General features: G+C 41.5%; 1 protein-coding gene across 2 annotated transcripts; it reads left to right on the top strand.

Annotated features, from left to right (window-relative positions):
* Positions 1,141-3,376, top strand: TCEAL8 (transcription elongation factor A like 8). 2 transcript variants are annotated; one of them, XM_003135262.4, is made up of 3 exons: positions 1,141-1,275; positions 1,678-1,751; positions 2,348-3,376. In XM_003135262.4, exon 3 carries the CDS (start codon positions 2,388-2,390, stop codon positions 2,739-2,741), a length of 354 nt encoding a protein of 117 aa, XP_003135310.1. In that variant the 5' UTR covers positions 1,141-1,275; positions 1,678-1,751; positions 2,348-2,387; the 3' UTR covers positions 2,742-3,376. The 2 variants fall into 2 exon arrangements, with proteins under 2 accessions (XP_003135310.1, XP_013846435.1); XM_013990981.2 differs by lacking the exon at positions 1,678-1,751 and having other exon boundaries at positions 1,145-1,275.

Genomic DNA, 25,243 nt, shown 5'->3' with positions numbered 1-25,243 from the left:
CTCTGATCATCACAATTATGCACGTTGATAATTCTCTTTTTTTTAATGGAACAAAGTAAATGATACCAGACTATCTCGAGAGGCATGCGTGAACAACAACTCCACCTGCTAATAAGTCTCACACCAAATGATGAGATACAGGGAATTCTCTCCTTTCCGTGTATTTCAAGAGTGTTTCTTTCCAATGTTCTTTTTTGGGGGGGCTTCTAAAATAAAGTTGACTCCACGTACGGGATGATCTTCTACAGACTCATCTGATTAGCAAGACTCCACATACGGGATGCTCTTCTACAGACTCATCTGATTAGCAAGGCCCTACAGGGGACAGGGAAAGAGGAAGTCTGCCTGAACCCTCCATTTAAAACTTAAGAGGAAGCCATGCAGCAGTTGTCAGGAAAAGGTAAGACACCTAACACCTGATAACTTAAGTTCAGTCAGACAGAGAAAAAATTGTGGATTGCTTACTAATATAAAATTGCTAACAGGAAACTGGGCCTCTTTCCACAGATAAATTGGAGATCAGTTTTTTAAAGGTGCTGCTTTAATAAGATTTAAAACACCTTTTCTAACACATCGATATGTTGTGAAAACTGCCTTTTCATTTGCAGCCATTACAAAACTTTTCCAGAATCTTATAAATTGATAGAACTAATTTGTCCTCCATATTGTGTCAAATATTGCTTATGTCATCTTTTTAAATCTAATTTTAAAAAGTATGCTGATTGTTAAATACATAAACAAAACAGAAAGCTATTTAAGAGAAGCAGTTAAAAAAAAAAATTCCACGCCTCACTCGGAGATTCTTTTCCAGATGCCCTCCCGCCCCCATCTACCACCTCTGCCCATTTCAAAGCTAGACAGGACTCCAAGGGAAATGGTGGACTGTAGGGCCTTGGGGGATGGGGAGGGGGGCGAACTGGAAGCCGGAGAAAGAGATGATTTCCCAAAGAAGCAGAAATGGTCGATTCACCCCCAGGGGCTGATCCTCTCGGGTAACCTGAGAAAGACGAATAGAAACTGCTGGGAGAAGGTACCAGTTTTATTGTCTCTGATTGGCAAATACGAAAAAAGATTGACAGTATCAAGTGGAGGGAATGCAAGGGGCGGGCTGCAGTGTTAAATGGGAGGGGTAACCAAGGACTAGAGCTCATTGATGACGCGACCCTCACGTGACCAGGAGTCGACGTGTGCAGAAGTCCTTATAGTCCAGGGCCTGTTTCCCTGTAGCTGCTCCCTATTGCCGGAGAAGGAGAGGAGTACCTCGGATCCTTTCAGGTCGGTATAAAGGTGGGCGCTGCCTTCGGGACCCTGGGGTCTAGCAGAGAGCGGAAACCAAGCGTGGCCGGTACTGCTTTCCCAACACTACGGTTCCGCCAAACTCCCATTTTTGTGCAGGGAATTTGGGGCTGTTTGGGGGGTGGGTGGGGGTGGAGAGGGAGAAGGGTAGCCAACTGAGGGTCCCGCGAGAGAGACATAGAAACAATTTAGAAATAACTTGTCTCCCACTCCGTACTTGCAGGACACCGGTGGGCACCGGGGAGGGAGGGCGGGGTTGCCTCAAAAAGAGGGAGAGGATGAGGACGTGGGGAAACTTTAGACGAACGAGGCCTAGAATCTTGAAAGGGACCCGTGATTCAGGTACTGACCTGCTCACCGAGCACTCCTGTCGCTCTGCAGGACTCTTGGTCTTTTGGGAGCGACCCAAATCGAGTGAGGGAAGAGGGAGGAAACACCCCCCCGGATCCCTGCAGGTCAGTGTAAAGGTGCAATTGCCTTAGGTCCCTGGGGGTGGGGGTGGGAGGTTGTGAGTGCGGATGACACCAAAGCCCATCCCCGGGGTCGCTGCAGCCTCTCCCCCTCCGGCTGAAGCGCCAGAGGCCTGCGCCAAGCCTGCAGCGGAAATGGGGCGGGGGCGGGGGGGGGCTGGGGAGATGTGGAAGGGGGAGGGGAAACCAGAGACTGGACCAGCCGGTCTCAGGTGAGAGGCAGGAGGTTGGGATGGCTTGAGAAAGCCCAAAAGGGCGGGAGTGTTGGAGACCGGGGGCGAGGGAGGGGTTAATTGCTTCCGCGCTGCTCCCGTTTCGGTGCTAGGAGAGGCCTGTGGCAGGGCCTGCTGGGAAATGGTGGGCTGGAGCGGGAGGAGAGAAGATGGAGCTGGAGAGGGAGGGGGAGGAAGGGGCGGAGCCAGGGGAGTTCTGAGCCTCAGGATCTGTGTAGCCTTCTCTACTTGGAAAACTTTGACAGTTTAGGGACCTGAACCAGAAAAGGCCAGTCTCTCTGGAAACCCAGAGTCTGGCTGCCGGTCTGTTTGCCTGGCGTCTAGTCGTTTTGTTTCCTTGTTTTCCAGGATTAATTTATTCAAAAAGGAGAATAGAAAAATACTCAATATGCAAAAGTCTTGTGAAGAAAATGAAGGAAAATCACAGAACATGCCAAAGGCCGAGGAAGACCGCCCTTTGGAAGATGTACCACAGGAGGCAGAAAGAAATCCTCAACCTTCTGAAGAAGGTGTAAGCCAGGAAGCTGAAGGAAACCTTGGCACAGGGCTGACTCAGCCTAGCCAGGGATATAAAGAGGACACTCCAGTTAGGCATTTGGACCCTGAAGAAATGATAAGAGGAGTAGATGAGTTGGAAAGGCTTAGGGAAGAGATAAGAAGAGTAAGAAACAAGTTCGTGATGATGCATTGGAAGCAAAGACATTCACGCAGCCGCCCTTACCCTGTGTGCTTTAGGCCTTGAATTTTTTTTTTTTTTGGTCCGATATTAAAATCTGGCCCCTGCTTTCTTTCTGTTAGCGTTTTCTGATGTATCTTTGACTTTCTTTTTATTCCTAATCATCTAGTGGAGTTTCGTTTTAGGTAGTTTCCCTGTTACCGGCAACTGGATTTTGTATTTTGACACATTTTCCAGGTCTGTTTTCCAATTGGGAAGTTTCACACATGTGCATGAAAATATTTTCATTCCATATTGTAAAGAAAAACATAACAGGTTACAGAGCAGCATATTTAGTATCAGCTCACATATGTAGGGGAAATTCTCAAATTTGTGTGTGTGTGTGTGTGTGTGTGCTAGCACGTGCGTGTGTGTGTGTGTGGGTGTGTATACATACATGCATATATTGAGAATTTGTGCTTATTTCTTGTGTGGTGTGAGTTTTCTTTTTGCTTATACGTATTTTTTAATGAACACGTCACTCAAAAAGAATTAAAGTTTTTTTTTATATAATTAAGAGTCAATCAAGTAATTGGCAACCAGCTTATAAGGGCAATGGGGGCACCTAAACTGATGAGAGAACTATTAACAAAAAATGTAAACCTCAAGTTTACCTCTGGATCTCTTAGCCAGGGGAATAAAACTGGCAATTATTACCGATACACTTGCTTAAGACTCCATCTTTTCATGTTGAAAACGTTTGCCTAACAGGGCTGCTGTGGGGAAGAAGTGAGGTGACTGTGCTTGGTGGACCCTTGTTCCCACCTATGCATACAGAACCCCAACCCACTACAGAACATCAGCTAGTTGAGGGAGGGCCCTGGCATGACCAGTGCTCAGGAACAAGTCCAATAGGCTGGGGAGGGTGGTGCTTCCCTGCCAGGCCTCTGCTGTTGAGCCCCACTGCTGGCGTCCCTGGGTCCTGCCATGCCTGCTGGGCACTGCTGCCTTTTCGGCTGTGTCCTTTGCTTTCTGCTGGCTCCCACTGCTGCTGGTGCGCTGGAGTCCTTGTGTGCCAAGACTCCACTGACTTTCCTGGAGTCCCCAGCGGGCTGAATCCCCGCTCTTCTAAAGCTTCTTTCTCTGCTTTATAATGACGTGTAACACAAGTGGAGACTGTCCCAGGATTGCTTGGGCAACAATGTCTAGCAGGGCTCTTGGTAGAATAGCCCCTTCCATTTTCAATCACAGGACATCTCCATAGGAGCCAGACATGCCAAGTCCATTTGGGGAGTTGGACCAGGGTACAAGTTTGAGTGAAAAACATGCTATAGCTAGAGTTGCCCTAGATCTGACTGAGATTTCTTCTTTTTTCCTTTCTTCTCTTGTGAGATTATCTGTGCCTGAAGGCTCCTGGCAAGCCTGCCCTGCTGGTTCAGAAGACTCAGAATATGCATAAATTGCACAATGTAATTCAGGAAGCAGATATAAGGGAACAGTTCACTTTACCCCCATCCCATACCCAGATGACAGGTTAAAAAAAAAAAACACTTGAAAAGGTAAAAACTTTAAATTACTTTGAGAGTGTCAATACTCTTATTTAAAGTCGAATGGCTACTATGTAAATGTGAGGAATTCTATTTTCCCTGCAGAACAAAGACTATCTTTTCCTCCCCATATCCCCACATGTTTTTGTGTCACTGACACATCATGTTTCAGTATTTACTTGATTTCTTCATTGATTATTACTGAGGAGCCAGTAGGTTTGTCCAGATTCTGCTATGGACTCAATAATCTCCCACAAGTCTTTTTATTTTTCTGGTATTATGACAAGCAGTTTCAGAAAAAGACGGTTTCAGTGTTCCTGTCGCGGCTCCGTGGAAACAAATCTCACTAGCATCCATGAGGACGCAGGTTCGATCCCTGGCCTCAGTGGGTTAAAGATCTGGCATTGCCATGAGCTGTGGTGTAGGTCGCAGATGTGGATCAGATCTGGGATTGCTGTGGCTGTGGTGTAGGCCAGTGGCTACAGCTCCAACTCGACCCCTAGTCTGAACCTCCATATGCTGGAGCTGCGGCCCTAAAAAGATTAAAAAAGAAAGAAAGAAAGAGTTTCTTGGAATGGATTGCACTACAAATGTTTTATCAAAGTATAGCATAATCACTGCATCAGAATCCCTGGGGAGGAGTTCCCGTCATGGCTCAGTGGTTAACGAATCTGACTAGGGACCATGAGGTTGCGGGTTCAATCCCTGTCCTTGCTCAGTGGATTAAGGATCCGGCGTTGTTGTGAGCTGTGGTGTAGGTCGCAGTCATGGCTTGGATCCTGTGTTGCTGTGACTCTGGCGTAGGCCAGCAACTACAGCTCCAATTAGACCCCTAGCCTGGGAACCTCCATATGCCGCGGGAGCGGCCCAAGAAATAGCAAAAAGACAAAAAAAAAAAAAAAAGAATCCCTGGGGAGCATCTTTAAAATACTGATTTCTGAGTCGGCTGAAATAGCTCAGCTGGGAGAGCGCTAGATCAAAGATCTAAAAATACTGATTTCTGGGCCCCACCTAAGACGGCCTGGAGTTGGGCTGTAGAAGTACCTGTTAACAAACTCCTCCAGGTGATTATGCTACACATCGAAGCATGAGGACAACTGGTGTATACAGTATAGTTTCATTATTACAAATATGAACATAAGTAATTAAAAGGAGATACTGGTGAATATTAACTGAAATTCAGAAAGTAGGAACCTACAACAGAATTTATTTTTTTAAGTGTGAACTTTTAAAGGCAACATTGATGGATTTATACATAAAATAGTCAAGAGTCCTTTTAACAAGATAAAAAGTCAAAGAAGGGAATTAATATGAGATGCATTTTTTATTTTATTGAAGTATAGTTGATTTGCAAAGTTGTGTTAGCTTCAGGTGTACAGCAAAGTGATTCAGTTATATATATATATATTCATTCTCATATTATTTTCAATTATGGTTTATCACAGGATATCGAGTTTAGTTCCCTGTGCTATACAGTAAGACCTTGTTTATCCATTCTACATTATATGTTTGTAAGATGCATTTTTTTCTTCACTGAACACCATGTTTGGCCATGTGATCACTCCTTCCAATATGAGTAAAGTATATTCAGGTTCTCTTTTTGCGATCAGCTCACAAAACAGTGAGCCAGTCCCATGCTCTTTGGTTTTGTTTTTATTTTTTCACTGTGTGATGCCATTTGGAGAGAATCTTCCTGTCACCAGACCGTTCTTCCAAGCTTATGGTAGCCTAACGGATGCCGATCAGGCTGCATTCCTGCAGGAGTAAGATGAAGGTCCAGGGACTCACTGTGCCAGTTTTACAAGATGGGATGAATACAGCTTCCTGGGTGCTCTCAGGGGTGCTGCTGGGGCAGGATGGAGAAGGGCTCCCCAAGCCACACTCCTCTCCAGGGTGGTCTGACTTTGGTTCCTCTGCTCCAGTCTACAGCAGGCACCAGACTCTTCCAGGCTGATGGCTGGGCTGTCCTGCACATACGTACCTAGAGGACAGCCACTGTCCCATTGCAGCTCAGAACATTAGACTTCCTTTCCTCCTTTTTTCCTTCACTAGGGGATTTGATGGGAACTTTTTTTTTAAGTTCAAAACTTCAACATTTCAAATACAAAACTTCAAATACAAGACTTCAAAATGTCACTTACTGAAAACATTGGTTGTGATTGTCTGTCTTTGGCCAAGGAGTTGTCTGAACTGGATCGGACCAGGTAACTTAGAGGTAAAGCAGAAAAGGCTGACCCTTCTCTCAGAGTCCAGTGAAGTAGTTCCCAAAACAACTGGAGTGAAATAGAGATACATCTCAGACAAGACCTCCTTCATGCCTCTCCCACCCACCTTGCTTAGATTCCCGGAAGGGCCTCTCTAGTGTCTGGGCCTGTTTGGGTGGTTCTGCAGTGACTTTAGCTTTATGTGTGTTTCTGATGTCTGCATCAGCCCAGGCCCAGAGGTGTAGGAGAGGCCAGATAGAGAAATCTTGCAAAGATATGTGGACCTTCAGCTCAGGAGGAAAGTAGAGTCACCTCCTATTTGAATGACCCCATGTACCCGCAGTCCTAGTTCACAATTTGGGGGCCAGGGTAGTCAAGCTATGAATTGGTATGAAGATGCTTTTGCAGGCATTGGTGGTGGAGGAAGCTATATTATTATGATCCTTGCTCTTTAGGTCTGTCATCTGAGAAATCATTTCCACTTTTTCTGGTTGGGCAACAAAGTAAAGATGAAATTCAAATTCTTGGGTTTAAGAAGGGAAAGTGGTTAAGTATATGACTTAGAGCCAGATAAACTTAGGTTCCAATCTGGGTTCTTCCTTTTACAGCGTGTCACCTTGCATAAATCCTTTCTCAGAGAATAGGCCCATGGGGTCCATGGACATAAAACTCTTAGATTAAAATTAAAAGTTCCTCTGTACTGCCATTATTGCTGTTACATCACAATCATCATCATCATCACCATCATGATCAAGTGATAGTATTGAGTGAATTCCTGTTGGTTACAAATTTCATACTGTGAAGAAGGTTTGTAGCGATCGGTAACCAAGCCTTGGAAATCCATCATCTGAAAGGGTGGACCCAGTAGAATCAGAAAGCACTGGCTAGAATTGGATTCTCTGCTTATAAGCGTGAGGCCAGATTAGTTTGTTCATCTGTAAAATGAGTATAACCCATTTTTGTGGGAAGATTGTTGTGGGGAGTAAATGCAGAAAACTACAGCATTCCTGGCATATAATAGACCTTCAAAAAATGTTAGATTTTTGATCATCATTATTGTAAGTGTTGTCATTGTCATTGTCATAATCATTTGACGTCAGGTGATGTTGAGATAGTACTCAAATAGGAACCCATTAAACCTGTGCTTCCTTGACTCCACACCACCTTTTTTCTAAAGGAAGTCTATGCTTGTTCCTTTCATTCAAACTTTTCTCTTGCCTAAAAGAAACAAATAGTACATAAACTAAATTGATAACTGTCATTCATTTGAAATTACAAAAGAAATAATTGAATTTTATATACATCATTTTTGGACTCTGGTGCCATTTCTGTATTGTAGGATGAGAAAAAAATCTCCTTCTACATTTCCATTTTGTTTAATTATTTGCCAGAAAACTTGAAGTCATTGGTCATGAATTAAAAAATATAATCTAGGGAGTTCTGGTCGTGGCGCAGCGGTTAACGAATCCGACTAGGAACCATGAGGTTGAGGGTTCGATCCCTGCCCTTGCTCAGTGGGTTAACGATCCGGCGTTGCCGTGAGCTGTGGTGTAGGTTGCAGACGCGGCTCGGATCCCGCGTTGCTGTGGCTCCAGCGTAGGCCAGTGGCTACAGCTCCGATTCGACCCCTAGCCTGGGAACCTCCATATGCGTCGGGAGCAGCCCAAGAAATAGCAACAACAACAACAACAACAACAACAACAAAAACAAACAAACAACAACAAAAAAAATATATATATAATCTAGAAATATATATTGACATGGAAAGCTGTTCCTTACATACTATTTCATGAAAAAGCCAACTGTCACACACACACACACACACACACACACTGGTTAAGGATAAATATCAAAATATTTGAAGTGAATATTTCCAGATGGTGTTATTATGGAAATTTATAACTTCATCTTTATTCTTCTCTGTACTTCCAATTTTATCTTTTTTCAATGAACATGTATATTTTTTACAATTAGAAAAAAACCTCATAAATGTGAAGATAGTATAATTCGGTTTCTTCTTTCTCTTTAGGTGAGATAGGGGCTGTTGGCTCTTGCAGTTCCTCATTTGCTTTCTGTTCCCTCTTAATTCTGAGGAGAACCTGGTATAAGAGTCAAACCTCCATGTGTCCTGGCTGAGAAGCTTCCCCTCTCAATGCTACCTCCTTGACACTCTTCCTTGTCAGCTAAATTTATGCTGTATTTCTGTCTTTGGTCACAAGGTGGCATTTCACAATTACTTTCTAAATATTCTCTCATGAAGTAAACCTTAATTTTTCAAAAATAAAATAGCAACAAACATAACTTTCAAAAAATATTATGAAAATGTTCCCTAATTCTGCTTTTAAAAATGCACAGGTATAGAACAAGGATATACCCTTTGTTGAATTTGCTACAGACTCCCAAATTTACATTTCATTTATTTATTCATTCAGTAAATATTTAGTGAATGCCTAATATCAGCAGGTAGTTGAATATGGAATCCCAGGAGAAAAGTCTAAATTGAATGAATTGATTTTTCCTAACACGCAGTAGGCATACAAACACTTTGATATAAGCTTTCCTATTTCTCTTGGGTAAATACTCAGGAGTAAAGTTGCTGGGGTATAGAAATGGTGACTGTTTGATTTTATGTGAAATTACCAGTTTTCCAAATTGGATGTATCATTTTGCACTCATATCAGCAATGTATGAGAATTTCAGTTGCTCCACATTCTCACCAAAATGTCAATGCCGTGAAAGAAGGTTAGAGAAGTGTTCTAGATTAAATGACATAGCAACTAAATTTTTGTTTGAATAAGGACTTTAATTTAGATAATAGTATTGTATCAATGCTAAATTTCCTGAATGTAATCATTGCATTGTGGTTGTTTAGGAGAGTGTTCTTGTTAGGAGACAAAATGCTGAAGTATCATGATGTCTGTGATTAACTTAAAATAGTTCGGCATTGAAAAAAAGAGAAAAATACATATAGCAAGGGGGAGAAAGCAACTGGCAAAATATGAATAGGCGAATCCATTCTAGATGAAGGAATTGAGAGTATATGGGCATTCGCTCTATTTTTCTTGAACAATTTTGTGGGTTTGAATTTTTTCAAAATAAAAAGTTGATGGTAGTGGTGGCGGGGGAAAAGCAGTCCTTCTGGTCAGTCCTCCAGAAGAAAAAGTGACTGACTGAGAACCTAGAATCAAGATTGACAAATTTGGTTACGTCAAGCATGAAGTGTGTTGACTAAAGAAAAACATGCAGCCTAAAAGTTGCAAGTTATCTTTTATTCGAGGACCTTACTGAAGACTATAACCTCAGAGACACCCTTCCAGATAGCTCTGAGGAACCATTCTGAAGAAATAAGGGAGAAGCCAGGATTTATAGGAGTTTCTGCTGAAAAAAAAAAGAAAAAACCCATGTAGTTGAAAATCAAAAGATTACTGCTAAACACACACACACACACACACACACACACACACACACACACCCCCCAAAACAAAAAACCCACCAGACACCTCAACTTAATGATTTTAGTACTTTCCTCTGTATGGGAAAATGCAAGAATCTGGGCTCATTGAAATGATGCCTTAGATATGCATCTTAATTATCTAGGGCGAGTACCGCATTCCACCCCACCCCTCATCCTGAATTCCCCTCGGGGCACACTGTTAGGGGGTGGCTGCAGATGGTTTGCTGGAGGAAACATTCTTGTTTACTGAAAAGGCAGGTGACATTCTTTGTCTACAAGTGACAGGTAATACAGACAACTTTAGAGGAAAACAAAGATAGAGACAGCAGGCTGAACTCTGCTTCTGCAATAGTGTAAGAAATTGCTCCATAGGCCAGCTTGATGAGACGGACCACCACATGTCACCAAGACTTTGTGTGAGAGTTAAAATAGCAATACCTATACACCATGGAAGAAAGTTAAGGAATTGAGCAGATTTAAATATCCAATTAAAGCGCACTAGGAGCAACCTTAGGGAGTTAAGACAAAAAGAAGAATGCAGTTTAATAAGAAAAACCTATAGGGATCCCGTCGTGGCTCAGTGGTTAGCAAATCTGACTAGCATCCATGAGAATGCAAGTTCGATCCCTGGCTTGCTCAGTGGGTTAAAGATCTGTTGTTGCCATGAGCTTCGGTGTAGGTCGCAGATGTGGCTCGGATCTGGGGTTGCTCTGGCTGTGGCATCGGCCAGCAGCTACAGCTCCAATTCGACCCCTAGTCTAGGAACCTCCATATGCCACATGTGTGGCCCGAAAAGGCAAAAAAGAAAAAGAAAAGGAAAAAGAAAAACCTATAGTGTTGTATCAGATCTTGATGTGGAAAAGCTGTGAGCTGCTTTGCCAGCAATAAAAAGTATTTGTATTTATTATTATTATTATTTGTATTTTTTAGGGCCACCCCCGAGGCATACAGAAGTTCCCAGGCTGGGGTCAAATCAGACCTACGCCACAGCCACAGCAACAACAGATCCAAGCAGTGTCTGCAACCTACACTACAGCACACGACAATGCTGGATGCCCAACCCACTGAGCAAGGCCAGGGATCGAACCCACATCCTCCTGGATCATAGTTGAGTTCGTTAACTGCTGAGCCATGACGGGAACGCCAATAAAAAGTATTTTTAAAAGTATCAAAAAACAGGAGTTCCCGTCGTGGCGCAGTGGCTAACGAATCCGACTAGGAACCATGAGGTTGAGGGTTCAATCCCTGCCCTTGCTCAGTGCGTTAACTAACGATCTGGCGTTGCCGTGAGCTGTGGTGTAGGTTGCAGACGCAGCTCGGATCCCCCGTTGCTGAGGCTCTGGCGTAGGCCAGTGGCTACAGCTCCAATTAGACCCCTAGCCTGGGAACCTCCATATGCTGCGGGAGCGGCCCAAGAAATGGCTAAAAGACAAAATAAATAAATAAATAAATAAAAATAAAAATAAAAGTATCAAAAAACAAAAGTCATAGAGAAAGTTCCTTTGTGGCCCAAAGGGTTAAGCATCCAGCATTACCCCAGCTGTGGCACAGATGGCTATTGCAGCACTGGTTCGATCCCTGGCCTGGGAAATTCCACATGTGGAGGGTTTGGCCAAAAAAAAGTCACAGGGATCAATGTTGGCTTTTCCCCATTCAATCACCCATCCAGTGCAGGATGAAAGCAGAGATCAGCAACCCCCAGAGTAAGTGTTCAGAGAGTGAGTGGAAGGAAACAAGAAAGTTGGGAATGGAGTAACAGGTGTGAAGATAGAGCAAGGATGGGAGTAGCACAAAAGAATACAAAACCAGAGTGATGTATTCTGTATTCACAAGGGCCAGAGGTGAAAATGGATTCAGACTGGAAATATACCAGAGCCATAGTAAAGTGGTCTCTCAGGACATTATGTTGCCCTCCCCTCAAGAGCCACATTTTACTCTGATCATCTAAGCATTACACAAGTGGGGTTCATCTCCAATAACAGCTAGAAGCTGATATGAGAACACATGATGGTCTTCTCTACATGTCAGGTTCTTCTTGTCTTTGAGAATTCTGCGAAAGCAGAATGAGGATTTCCCAAAGATATGCTGTCCTCATGGGGCTGTTTTAAAGATAATTCAATGTGCCATCTTCCTATACGGAATTCTGGAATCATCCTTTTATGGGATGGGGCAATTCTTCAGGTGGGGACTGTGAAATAAAATTCATGTTTTATGGCAGGACAAGAAAAATTTAGACATAAAAATTTTCTCTGCCCTTTTGCCCTTTGGCTTCCTCTCTCCTCTCTACTGTGCGTTGTGTATTTGCATTATGCATTGATCACATGTCCCCATCAGCAAAATACCTGCTCAACCATAAAGAGCAAGATTCTCCTAGCACCAACAAGACAACTCCTTAAAAGATAACATTCCTTCCTAACCTCATAAGGGGCCATCACAACCCGTGACCACCCACATTGTACGCTTTGATCTGGATTGTGTAAACTGTCAACAGTACGTCATAACTGTCAACAGTATGTCATTTAACACACAGCCCTCTGCCTCAAAAACGTATATCATTGTGCTTTGACCTCTAATGGGCTGAACAGTTCTTGAAGCTTTCTGAGAGGCTGATTCCAGTTTATAATCCTCAATTTGACTTGAGTAAAAGTTTCCTTTTTTTCCCCCTTAGATTGACTGGTTATATTTTTGTCAATAGGAGAATGGAGAGGAGGCTGTTGTAGCAGGTTTTTTGGGGCTTTTTTAAAATAGCCACACCTGCTGCGTATGGAATTTTCCAGGCTAGGGGTCGAATTGGAGCCGCATCTGTGACCTACATCACAGCCACAGCAACTCTGGATCCTTAACCCACTGAGAGATGCCAGGGATCAAACCGGCATCCTCATGGAGACTATGTCGGGTTCTTGATCCAGTGAGCCACAATGGGAACTCCTGTTGCCATAGTTTAAAAGGAGGTATAAACAGCAACCGTTGGTGACCTGGATGTGGACACTAAAAGAAAATCTAGCCTGGGGAACTGGTTGAATCTTGGTTTTAATAAATTAGATATAGACCCCAGAGAGAGATTTTGGGTGTGGAGAGAGAAGAATTGAGAAAACACTTGGTTCACGGTAAGGGCATTTAGGTGGAAAAGGCCAAAAATAAGTTGGATAAAATGATGTGGAGCTCAAAAGAGAGATATAGGCTATAGACACGGATTTGGGAGTCAATGCTTATAAAAAAGTGAAAATCATAAGATTATTTGAACATTGTGCTAGGCTGAGCAATGCTCCTCAAAGATATCTAGGTGGCAAAACCCTGAAACAGGTGAATTTTACCTTATATGGTAAAAGGGACTTTGCCGCCTTGATTAAGTTAAAGATCTTGTGATGGGAAGATTACCCTGGATTATTCAGGTAGCCCTTAAAATTGCAAGGACAATTGCAAGTGTCCTTATAAAGGGAGGCACAGGGAGAGTTGACTTCTGATGAAGAAAAGGCAACACAACACTGTAAAAAGGCAATGTGATGCGGTGAAGGAAAGGCAAAGCAGAGTGATGTAACTGCAAGCCGAGGACTGCTGGAAGCCAACAAAAGCTGGAAGATGAAAGGAATGGATTCCTCGCTGGAGCCTTCAGAAGGAATCTGTTCTGCCAACACCTTTACTTTAGTCCTGTAAAAATCAGTTTGGAGTTCTAGCCTCTAGAACTTTAAAAGAATAGGTTTTGGTCATTTTAAGCCACCAAGTTTGTGGTAATTTGTTACAGCAACAATAGGAAATTAATAGAAACATTTTTTTTTGGCCACCCTGTGGCATATGGAGTTCCTGCATCAGGGATCAGATCTGAGCTGCAGCTGCGACCTAAGCTGCAGCTGTGGCAACGCTGGATCCTATTGTGCCAGGCCTGAGATCAAATCCTGGTCCAAGCACTCCCAAGACACTGCTGATCCCATTGTGCCAAAGTGGGAACTCCTAATAAAAACATTTTGAGGGCGTTCACGTCGTGGCGCAGCGGAAATGAATCTGACTAGGAACCATGAGGTTGCAGGTTCGATCCTGGGCCTCACTCAATGGGTTAAGGATCTGGCGTTGCCATGAGCTATGGTGTAGGTCACAGACGTGGCTCGGATCTGGGGTTGCTGTGGCTGTGGCATAGGCCAGTGGCTACAGCTTCAATTAGACCCCTAGCCTGGTAACCTCCACATGCCACAGGTGCAGCCCTAAAAAGACAAAAACAAACAAACAAAAGAAAAACATTTTGAGAATGAAAAAAAGGTCTATGAAAGAAATGTAAGGGCTACCAATACTTCAAGGGTGTTACAATATAGCTTACTGCCTATGACCACAAGAGGTTATGTCAAAAAGGTCTGGATTCAAGTTCAGCTCTACATGTAATAGCTGTGTGACTTTGGGCAAGTTTGTTTTTGTTTTTGTATTTTTGTTTTTTTAGGGCTACACCCATGGCATATGGAGGTTCCTAGGCTAGGGGTTGAATCAAAGCTGTAGTTGCCGGCTTACGCCATAGCCCCAGCAGCAGCAACAGATCCGAGCAGTGTCTGCAACCTACACGACAAGTCACGGCAATGCTGGATCCTTAATCCACTGAGAGAGGCTAGGGATTGAACCTGCATCCTCGTGGATACTAGTCAGATTCATTTCCACTGAGCCACGACAGGAATTCCCTGGGAAAGTTTTTTAAATGGTATGCGTAAGATTTTCTTTCTTTCTTTTCTTTTTTTTTTTTTTTTTGTCTTTTTGCTTTTTCCAGGGCCGCTCCCATGGCATATGGAGGTTCCCAGGCTAGGGGTCCAGGTGGAGCTGCAGCTGCCAGCCTACTCCAGAGCCACAGCAACGGGGGATCCGAGCTGCATCTGCGACCTACACCACAGCTCACAGCAACGCCGGATCCTTAACCCAGTGATCAAGGCCAGGGATCGAACCCACAACCTCATGGTTCCTAGTCAGATTCGTTAACCACTGCGCCACGATGGGAACTCCCTATGTTTTTCTACATGTGAAATTGGGACAATAATAACACAGCAAACCTCAAAGGACTTTTGGGAGGATTAGAGGCAAATATTCAATTAATGTACCTGGTACATAGCAAGTACTTCATAGATGCTAGTTTTGGAGATCCACATGCGTAAGCATGATTTACAGCTATTATTATATAGTTAATAAATATTTTAAATGTGGAGATGAACCAACACTGAATGTTATTTTTTAGAGGAGTTGTATTAGATTTTTCAGCTCAATTTAGCAATGTGAGACTCTATAAGGCTTGGTGCCAAGGCCTGCACCATTAGTAAGGAATGTATCCATCTGGACTACTGTATCTGTATATGTGTATTGCATAGGTACATACATTTGGGAACAAACATAAAAATTCAGCTTATTCAGGATATGAAACAGCAGAAAAATCTTTTTCTGCTTTAATAGCTACTTAATACTATGACAATAACACTACATTCTCTACTAAGGTCTTCTCTTTCCTGATCCCCTTAAAACTTTCAGGAATCATTTACATGGAAGGGAATTATGGTTATAGTGTTAATGAGAAGTTACCTCTTTGTAAGAGCATAAACTTGAACTGTTTTTCAAATCCCTTGCTTCTTTCTAAAGTTTCTAAAGTAAGGAGTTCACTGGTGGTCTAGGGGTTAGGTCTTGGTGCTTTCATCAGTGTGGTCTGGTGTTTGATCCCTGGTCTGGGAACTGAGATCCCATATCAAGCCCCTGCATGCTGTGGCAAAAAAAAAAAGAAAGAAAGAAAAGAATAAAAAGGATAAAATTTCTAAAGTAAAACTTAAAACAACCAACATCCAAGAAATGGGAAATGAATAATGCTAAAACTGAATCTGGAGCTAGTGGAATGTTAACAATGCTTTTTTTGGCTTGGCTCAGGTCATGTGCAAGTTCCCTGGCCAGGGATTGAACCCCAGCCACAGCAGTGACCCAAGCTGCTGCAGTGACAATACTGAATCCTTAACCTGCACCACAAGAGAACTCCAACAATCTTTAAAAAAAAAATAGTCCCTCAAACCCCTTTTCTCCTCCCAAATAAAAATAGCTCTATTGTATTTATGATTTAAAAAGAAACCGTGCAGAGAAATATTGAGAATTAGTAAAAATCACACTTTGGAACGCTGCTACCTTGTGTGACAAAAGCAAAGTACTTGGTGGGCATGGGTGGCTGGGGGAAAATGTAGGCGGAGGGAGGGAAGTGGCATGAGAGGTAGGTAATTAGGAAGCAGAGGAGAGAACATCAGAAAAAGGCCAAGGCCTGGCAGGAGTAGGGATGGGGAGTAGATGGTGACTTTCATTAGTTACCAGAGAAGAGCAAATGCCACTTGTTGCTGCTCAGATTGGCAAGGACCAGAATGAATGACAGGGCAGTGCAAGATGGGACTCCCTGCCCAAAGGGGTGGGAGGAGAGGGGAGGTCTTTGTGAGTTTGTTTGTGGCATGAGTGTGGTAGGGGTTCCTGCTGCACAGCCTGCCAGGTGAGAAGTGTGTGGGGTGCCCTGGAGCCAGTTGGAAGCAGGGTGGGGGAGGGGTTGGCAAGCTCAGCTTGACTATGACTGGGAGCAAAGGTGTGCATAAATCCCTCTAGTCCAGGTCTTTTTCTCTGCAGCACTCATCCCCCTTTTCCACTGAGGTGAGCTGGTCAAGAGGGGAAGGGGGATGAGCACATGTCCTAGAACAAAGCAGGTCTGTGAGAGTGACTAAACCAGGAATTCTGCATCCATAGTGGTTATGAGGGGGTGTGCCTGGAAGCGAAGGAGGGTAAAGACTGAAGCCAGTCTGGGCCTGTTTGATGGACATCTCTTTAACCTTTTGGAACAGAAATGGAATGAGATGGATTGGGAGCTTGGGGTTAATAGATGCAGACTATTGCCTTTGGAATGGATTAGCAATGAGATCCTGCTGTGTAGCACTGGGAACTATGTCTAGTCACTTACGATGGAGCATGATAATGTGAGAAAAAGAATGTACATATGTATGTATAACTGGGTCACCATACTGTACAGTAGAAAATTGACAGAACACTGTAAACCAGCTATAATGGAAAAAAATTAAAATCATTATATAAAAAATAATTTAATAATAAAAAAAATGGTTAGCCTTGGGATGGAGGAAAGGGCTGGAGAAAAAGGCTTGGGGCAGGGGACATAGAGACTTGGGAATAGTTTGGAGATAATATGTTGCTTTTATACTTTGTCTACACGGAAAGGGTGGATAAACCCAGTGATGAGCCTTGAAATAAAGAGAGAGGAGGTAAAACAAATGGTTGTGTAGGAGACACACAGTGCATAAACAGAGACTAAGAAATCATTAAAATGACTTTCCTGTTCCAATATGGTGGGTATTTCATGGCTGGGGATGGGAGAGAGGCAGGGTGGGAAGGAGGAGTGTTGAGACTGAGGAGATGGGGCAGACCAATATTGAAAGAGATCCTTGTCTAGTGTACTGGTCTGTCCACCAAGCACTTCCATACCAGGCTCTCTCCTCTGCCTGCAGGTCCAAATGTCCATTAGGTGTGTCTCAGACCAAGAAGGGAAAAAGGAGGAGGAAAATCGGTGGGGATTTGGACAGGTAGGTGTAACATGGTGCTCCAGACTGGGACCCCTGGTGGTGGTAATGGTGGTGGGGCGAAGGAGTGGATATGGCCCAGGCCAGAATAAAAGTAGGACTTCACACTGCCCCTACTTGCACCCATTCAGTAAAGGAGGAGACTCATAGAAAGAACTAAAGGGGAAATTGTTAAGAGAGCCTGAGGGAATCTGTAGGTACCCTTTGGATATGGGAGAAAGGCAAGAACCTGAAGAGAGTAGAGGAGTGAATTAGATGATGAGAGAGCCTTTTGCAACCCTTTCCTTGATTCAAGAAAGAGGTTGGGGAGTTCCCTGGTAAGGTTAAGGATCCAGCACTGTTACTGCCATGGCTTGGGTTCCATCCATGGCCCAGGGAACTTCTGCATGCCACAGGTGCAGCCAAAAAAAAAAAAAAAGAAGATGGGTGGTGGAATGAACAGCACAATGGAAAGATGAAGTCTGGAAGAGACAAAAAAGATTAAGAAATAAATTTAGAGTAATGTATTGGAAGCAAAGATAGTGCAGGAAGCAGCCTTATGCCACTTCATGCTTTTTGCCTTGAATTCTTTTTTTTTTCCTATATAATTAGAGCCTGACCTTTATTTTTGGTTGCATTCTCTAGTTATAACCATGCCCGTTTTATTTTTAACTTTGATGGTAATTGTTTTAGATGTTCTTGTTATTACCACTATCTCGGATTTTGTCTTGTGATTCTACGTGAAAATCTGCATTTCAGTAGGTGATTTTTTTCCAATTTGCACAGAAGAAAAGTCATTATATATTTTACTGTGAATAAAGCTGGTTGAAAATCTATCTTTATCTATGCATATATCTGATATCTCAATTCAAAATAAGTATATTTATACATTACATATGTACATAGAGGAAAGTTGGGAAAAATGTACACAAGAAGCTTAATAATAATGGTTCCTCTCTAAGGGCCAGATTCATGGGAATTTAAAATTTTTCTTTTGTGTTTTTTGTATATCTGTACTTTCTCATTTTTCCAAGATAATATGTTTTACCTGTGTTATAAAATTTAAAATAATTTAAAAAGAATAAAATGAAAATTATCAAAATAACAGGTCACTTGACTTTATAAAGGCAGAAGGGGACACTCAACTAATACTTGAAAAAACTTTTCAAAAGGAGGATAAATTTTAAGTAACACTTTAGTCTCATAGCTAGATATGGTAATGAGGCAATTATTGCAGATATATTAATTTCATAATCAGTCCTTCAAGTGCTATATGGGAAAAATGTCTCACAAGACTACTGAGTACAGCAAATAAAGTAACAAATATGAAATGAGTATGAGTGGCTGTGTTTGGCCACCTCCTTCACCCAACCCGTATGCAGAATCTCAGTTCTCTTCAGATTTCCTTCAGTTATTATTAGGGATAGTATCCAAGGTATATGACACCCATGCTAAGGCACAAGACCAGAAGTTAGTAGGTAGTGGAGCCAGATTCCTCATGTCAGAGAAAGACTTTGAAAAGAAGAAAGGATTTATTGTCAGAGATATCAATATGAACTCGTGTGTGTGTGTGTGTGTGTGTGTGTGTACACAGAGTAGTATAGATACATGTATTTACTAGTCTTGTCCACTGAGAGGGCCTAGACACAATGCTGCGCCATTAACAATGAACACACATAGGGTCCAGATCTTGGTCTCTAAATACCATTTTCTTTCTTTCTCTCTTTCTTTCTTTCTTTTTTCCTTCCTTCCTTCCTTCCTTCCTTCCTTCCTTCCTTCCTTCCTTCCTTCTTTCCTTCCTCCCTCCCTCCCTCTCTCTCTCTTTCTCTCTTTTTTTTTGTATTTTAGGGCTGCACCCAAGGCATATGGAAACTCCCAGGCTAGGGGTCGAATTGGAACTACATCTGCTGGCTTATGCCACAGCCACAGCAACACTGAATCTGAGCCATGCCTGTGATCTATACCACAGCTCACAGCAATGCCAGATTCCCTACCCACTAAGCAAGGCCAGGGATCTAACCTGCATCCTCATGGATACTAGCCAGATTCGTTTCCGCTGCACCAGAATACCATTTTCTAATAAAAGGAACTATGACTCCTTGAAGAAATAGTTGTTCCTAGGGGTCAGGGCAGGGAAAGCACAAGACGGACCTGGAACATCTTATAGTACTAGAAAGTAAAGATGTGCTTTAAAAAGAATATGCAAATGTTGTTAGTCTTCTATTGCTGAATAACAAATAACCACCAAGGTAGTGACTTAAAACAGAGGTCCAGGTGGGCTCAACTTGGTTCCTTGCTTAAGGTCTCAAAAAGCTGAAATCAGGGTGTCAAAACAAGCTTGAGCTCTTAACCTAGAGGTTCTGAGAAAGAACCCACTTCCAAGCTCATTTAGGTTGTAGGCTGAATTCAGTTCATACAGTTGCAGGACTGAGGTCCCTGTTTCCTTTCTGGCTGTTGGCTGAGATTTGTTTTCAGCTTCTAGAGACTCCTTACATTCCTTGGCTCCTGGCCACCTCCATTTATAAATCCAGCAATGATGAATTTAATATCTTCCATTTTGAATGCCCCTGACTTCCTCTTCTTTCTTTTATGCCTTCCATTTCTGCCACTAGCTGGATAAAACTCTATGCTTTAACAGTTCATGTGAGTTTATTCAGCAGATCAGGATAATCCAAGATAATCTCCCAGTCTTAAAGTCAATTGATTTAGTGTTAAATCACATCTGAAAAAGATCCCCTTATTGCAGTACCAAGACTAGTGTTTTATTGAATAACCAAAGGACAAGAATCTTGAGGGGGATGTCTTTAAAATTTTGCCTAACACAATGGACATGTCAAAGGGACATAAGTCAACACTAAAGAGCTTCTAAAGGCCAAAACTGAATCAATTTGAGAAAAATAAGATATTATTTGATTATATCCCAAAGAGAAAAACATCCATAATGATACAAATTAATGATTAAATAAATAAGAAAGAACTTACTTGAAGAATAATTCCAAGTAATAAATGTAGATGATATAAGGGACATAGAGAATCATTATTAGAACATCAAAGTAGTAATTTGCTGCAGGTAAGATCAACTGATGAATACTCTTTTTTGAACTTGCACCTCCACAGCAACCTGAGCCACTGCAGTCAGATTCTTAACTCCCTGAGTCACAGCATAAGTTCCCTAAACTTAATGGGTAAAATTTTAAGGAGAAACAAGATATTTGTATAGCTTCAAAGTGCCTCATTTCCAAGTTTTAATTAATAATTATGGCTGTTTTGTTCAAAAGCACATACCCACAAATTCTGATACTTCTTTTTCCAAGAGGTAAAGCTTAGTTCCTCTTCTATTGACTATGAGCTGGACTAAGTGACTCACTTCTAAGAAATGGAGTATGGAAATGAAGAAATAAAATCTTACAGAGAAGAAGCTTGGCAGACATCACTTTAGCTAAGGGGTCAAAGTTAACATCACCACTAGTAAGTTATATTGATAAAAGGGCAAATCAACTGATTTTCTTCCCCCAATCTCATAGTTGTCTCAGTAATCATGAGAAAACATCAGACAAGCTCAAATTGAGGGATATCCTACTAAATAGCTACTAAGTACTCTTAAAAAGTATCAAGGTTATGAAAAAAAAAGAATAAACAGCTGTCAGAGAATGTAGGAGAATAAAGAGACATGATAACTAAATACAGTTGGTATCCTGGGCTGAACCTTGGAAGGAAAAAAAGGGTTTTGGGGAAAACTTGCTGACTTTTGTATAAAGTGTTTAGCTTAGTTAATAGTAGCACTGATGTTAATTTCTTAATTTTAACAGGTAAAATATGTTAATACTATGGAAATATGGATAAAATACATAAAAATTCTCTTTACTATCTTTACAACATTTCTGCAAATGTAAAATTGTTCCAAAGTAAAAAGTTAAAAAAGATTACTAGTTTACTTAATTCTTGTGGGATTTCAAAAAGAAAGGAAGACAAAAAAACCTTGTAGTCTATTTGAAAAATTTAATCAGAGGTGTCCTCTAATTTTTGATTTGCTGTGGGCTACAGTCATACTTTGTTGTATTTTGCTTTGCTTTATAGCATTTTTTACAAATAGAAGACATGTGGCAACCTTGCATTGAGCAAGTCTATTGGTGACATTTTTTCCAACAACATCTGCTTACTTTGTGTCTCTGTGTTACATTCTGGTAATTCTTGCAATATTTCAAACTTTGTTGTTATTATATTTGTTATGGTGATCCATGATTGATGATCTTTGGTGTTACTATTATCATTTTGGCATTTTTTAACAATGAGGTATTTTTGACCTTAAGGGCTCTGTGTGTGTGTGTGTGTGTGTGTGTATTTTGTCTTTTTTAGGGCCGCACTTGCAGTGGCATATGGAAGTTCCCAGTCTAAGGGTCGAATTAGAGTTGCAGCTGTTGGCCTACACCACAGCCACAGAAACGTGGGATCCAAGACACGTCTGCAACCTATGCCACGGCTCACAGTAATGCTGGATCCTTAACCCACTGAGCCAGTCCAGGGATCGAACCCGCGTCCTCATGGATACCAGTCGGGTTCGTTACCACTGAGCCACAATGGGAACTTCCAAGGTATGTATATATTTTTAGATATAATGCTACCACACAGTTAATAGACTAATGTATAGTATAAAATATTTACATGTACTGGGAAACAAAAAATTTGTGTGACTCTCTTTATTGTGGTATTCACTTTATTGTTGGTCTGGAACTGAACTCATAATATCTCTGAGATATATAATGGTCATTCATGTACAGATTTTGTGAACACATGTTGTCAGTTCTCTTGAGTATATACCTACAAGTTGAATTGCTAGATCGAGGTAGCTCTGTGCATAACTTTTGAAAGGACCGCCAAATTCTTTTCCATGGCAACTGCATGATTATATTTTTTCCACCAGCCATGTGCGAAAGTTACAATTCTTCACATTTTTGCCAACACTTGTTACTTTTTTTCCCCCAGATGTAAGCAAGGCTGCATTCCTTAAGGAAACTCCAAAGAATACATTTCCTTATCCTTTCCAGCCTCTGGAGGCTGTCCACATTCCTTGGCTCAAAGCCCCCTTCCTCTGTCTTTAAAGCCAACACCACAGAACTGAGTGAGTCTCACTCAGGCTACCACTTCTCTTGTACTACTGTTATTTATTTATTTATTTTTTGATAATAGCCTTGCTAATGGGTGTCAAGTGCCCCAGTGGCTCTGTACTTGTCTAACCTTTCTGTAGAAATTGGTCTTCCTGACTTACTTTCTCCTGGACCAGACTCTGCCACTCACTGGGAAATATTTGCCCTAATGGTCAGAAGCCATTCATATTTTACTCGTTCTTTACCTATGTCCATACATATGACCATGTCCTGTTGCCTTCCGAATGCAGTTCTTGGGCCCTTGCATCCTTTTCAGATCTCCTTGTTAGAGTCTGAATAGGTTATTTACATGAAGCTATACTTGACTAATTGTGATGAGTGTGAGAAACTTTCAAAATGAAAAAGAGAGAGACGACAACCTATGTGAAAGACTCATAGAGTTTTCAGCGTCTTTCAGTTCATAGTGATTCTTATTTTTGTGCTTTTCCTTACAAGAAACACTATTTGCAGATGATGTGAATGTTTAAGTAGACAGCTGCAGGAAATCTACAGTCAGCTTCTAGAACTAATAAAAAAATTTAGCAATGTCATAGGATACGAAGTTAACATGGAAAAATCAATTGTATTCTTATATGGTAGCAGCAAACAACTGGGAAATTAAATTTTTAAAATTCCATTTAAAGCAGCAACAAAAACATAAAAGGCCCAGGAATAAATCTAACAAAATTTGTCCAAGACTCCCACAATGACAACTACAAAACATTACTGAGACAATTTAATAAAATCTGAATAAAAGGAAGTTTATGCCATGTTCGTGTGTTTAAAGACTGTTAATATAGCTATTAGCATCAAATTGACCTATAAAATCAAAACAATCCCAATAAAAATTCCCACAGGATTAAAAAAGCAGATAACTGTATGATTCTAGAATTTATATGAAAATTCAAAGGATCTAGAATTTCTGAGGTAATTTTAATAGAGAAGAACAAAGTTTCAAAACTTTCCCTACCTAATTTCAAGACTTACAATAAGGCTACAGTAATCAAGACAGTTTGATATTGGTGAAAAGATAGACATGTAGGTCAATGGAATGGAATAGTGAGTACAAAAATAGACTTTACACATACATGAGCACTTGATTTTTTTTTTTTTTTTTTTTTTTTTCTTTTGTCTTTTTTTGTCTTTTGTTGTTGTTGTTGTTGTTGTTGCTATTTCTTGGGCCGCTCCCGCGGCATATGGAGGTTCCCAGGCTAGGGGTTGAATCGGAGCTGTAGCCACCGGCCTACACCAGAGCCACAGCAACGCAGGATCCGAGCCGCGTCTGCAACCTACACCACAGCTCACGGCAACGCCGGATCGTTAACCCACTGAGCAAGGGCAGGGATCGAACCCGCGACCTCATGGTTCCTAGTCGGATTCGTTAACCACTGCGCCACGACGGGAACTCCCCAAGCACTTGATTTTTGATAAAGGTACAAAGGCTATACAATGAAGAAAGGAAATTCTTTTCCAAAGAAGATACATGAATGGCTAATGAGTACATGAAAATCTGCTGTACCTCATTAGTCACCAGAGGAAAAAAAATTACAAGCACAAAAATTACAACACACACTTTAGAATGGTTAAAATTTAAAAATATTGGCAAAAAAAAAATCTTGACCATACTAAGTATTGATGATAATAAGGAGAAATTGGAACTCCAACACTCTCCTGTTGGACATGTAAAATGGTGACACCTCTTTGGAAAACAGTTTGGCAGTTTCTTCCTGTTTTCTTTCTTGCTTTTTTTAAATGGCTGCATCTGTGGCAGATGGAAGTTCTCAGGCCAAGATTGAATCTGTGCCTAAGCTGCAGCTGCCGCAATGCCAGATCCTTTAACCCACTACACAGGACCAGGGATGGATCGAACCTGCACCTCCTCAGTAACCCAAACTGCTGCAGTAGCTTTCTTAATCCACTGCACCACAGGGGGAACTCTCAGTTTGGCAGTTTCTTTTCTTTCTTTCTTTTTTTTCTTTTACCAGTTTCTTAAAACGAAACTTACAGCTTCCGCACAACATTGCCTCCTTTCCATCTCTAGATATTTATCCAAGAAAAATGAGAACATATGTCTGCTTAAAAATATGTATATGTATGTTCATTTCAGCTTCGCTTGTAATAGCCAAAATTTGGAAAGTAGTTAAATGTCCATCAGCGAATGAATGGATAAACAATCTCCATATTATGTAATACTTCTCACCAGTATAGAAGAATATGCTATTACTTCATGCAAAATCATTACATTTAATGAATGAAGCCAGGCAAAAATAAAAGCATTTGCTCTATGATTCATCTTATTTTTAATTTTAATTATTAATTATTTATTTATTATTAAATAATTATTTAATTATTTATTTATTATTAAATAATTATTTAATTATTTATTTTTTATTTATTTATTTTTTTTGCTTTTTAGGGCTGCACCCATGGCATATGGAGGTTCCTAGGCTAGGGGTTGAATGGCAGCTGTAGCTGCTGGTCTACACCACAGCCACAGCAACACCAGATCCAAGCCATGTCTGTGACCTACACCACAGCTCATGGCAATGCCCAATACTTAACCCACTGAGCAAGGCCGGGAATCGAACCTGTGTCCTCATGATTACTAGTTGGGTTCATTAACCACTAAGCCACCATGGGAACTCCTGATTCATCTTATTTTTAAAAATACTGGAGTTCCCATCGTGGCGCAGTGG

This window comes from Sus scrofa, chromosome X (assembly GCF_000003025.6).
Source record: "Sus scrofa isolate TJ Tabasco breed Duroc chromosome X, Sscrofa11.1, whole genome shotgun sequence".
Lineage (NCBI taxonomy): Eukaryota > Metazoa > Chordata > Mammalia > Artiodactyla > Suidae > Sus > Sus scrofa.
Note: the sequence above shows the minus strand (reverse complement) of the source record. Positions and strands in the feature narration are given on the sequence as shown.

Coding starts and splice junctions, on each gene's coding strand:
- TCEAL8 (XM_013990981.2), top strand. CDS start 1,154: ATGACGCGACCCTCACGTGACCAGGAGTCGACGTGTGCAGAAGTCCTT. Junction 1,276..2,347: donor AGTACCTCGGATCCTTTCAG/GTCGGTATAAAG, acceptor CTTGTTTTCCAG/GATTAATTTATTCAAAAAGG.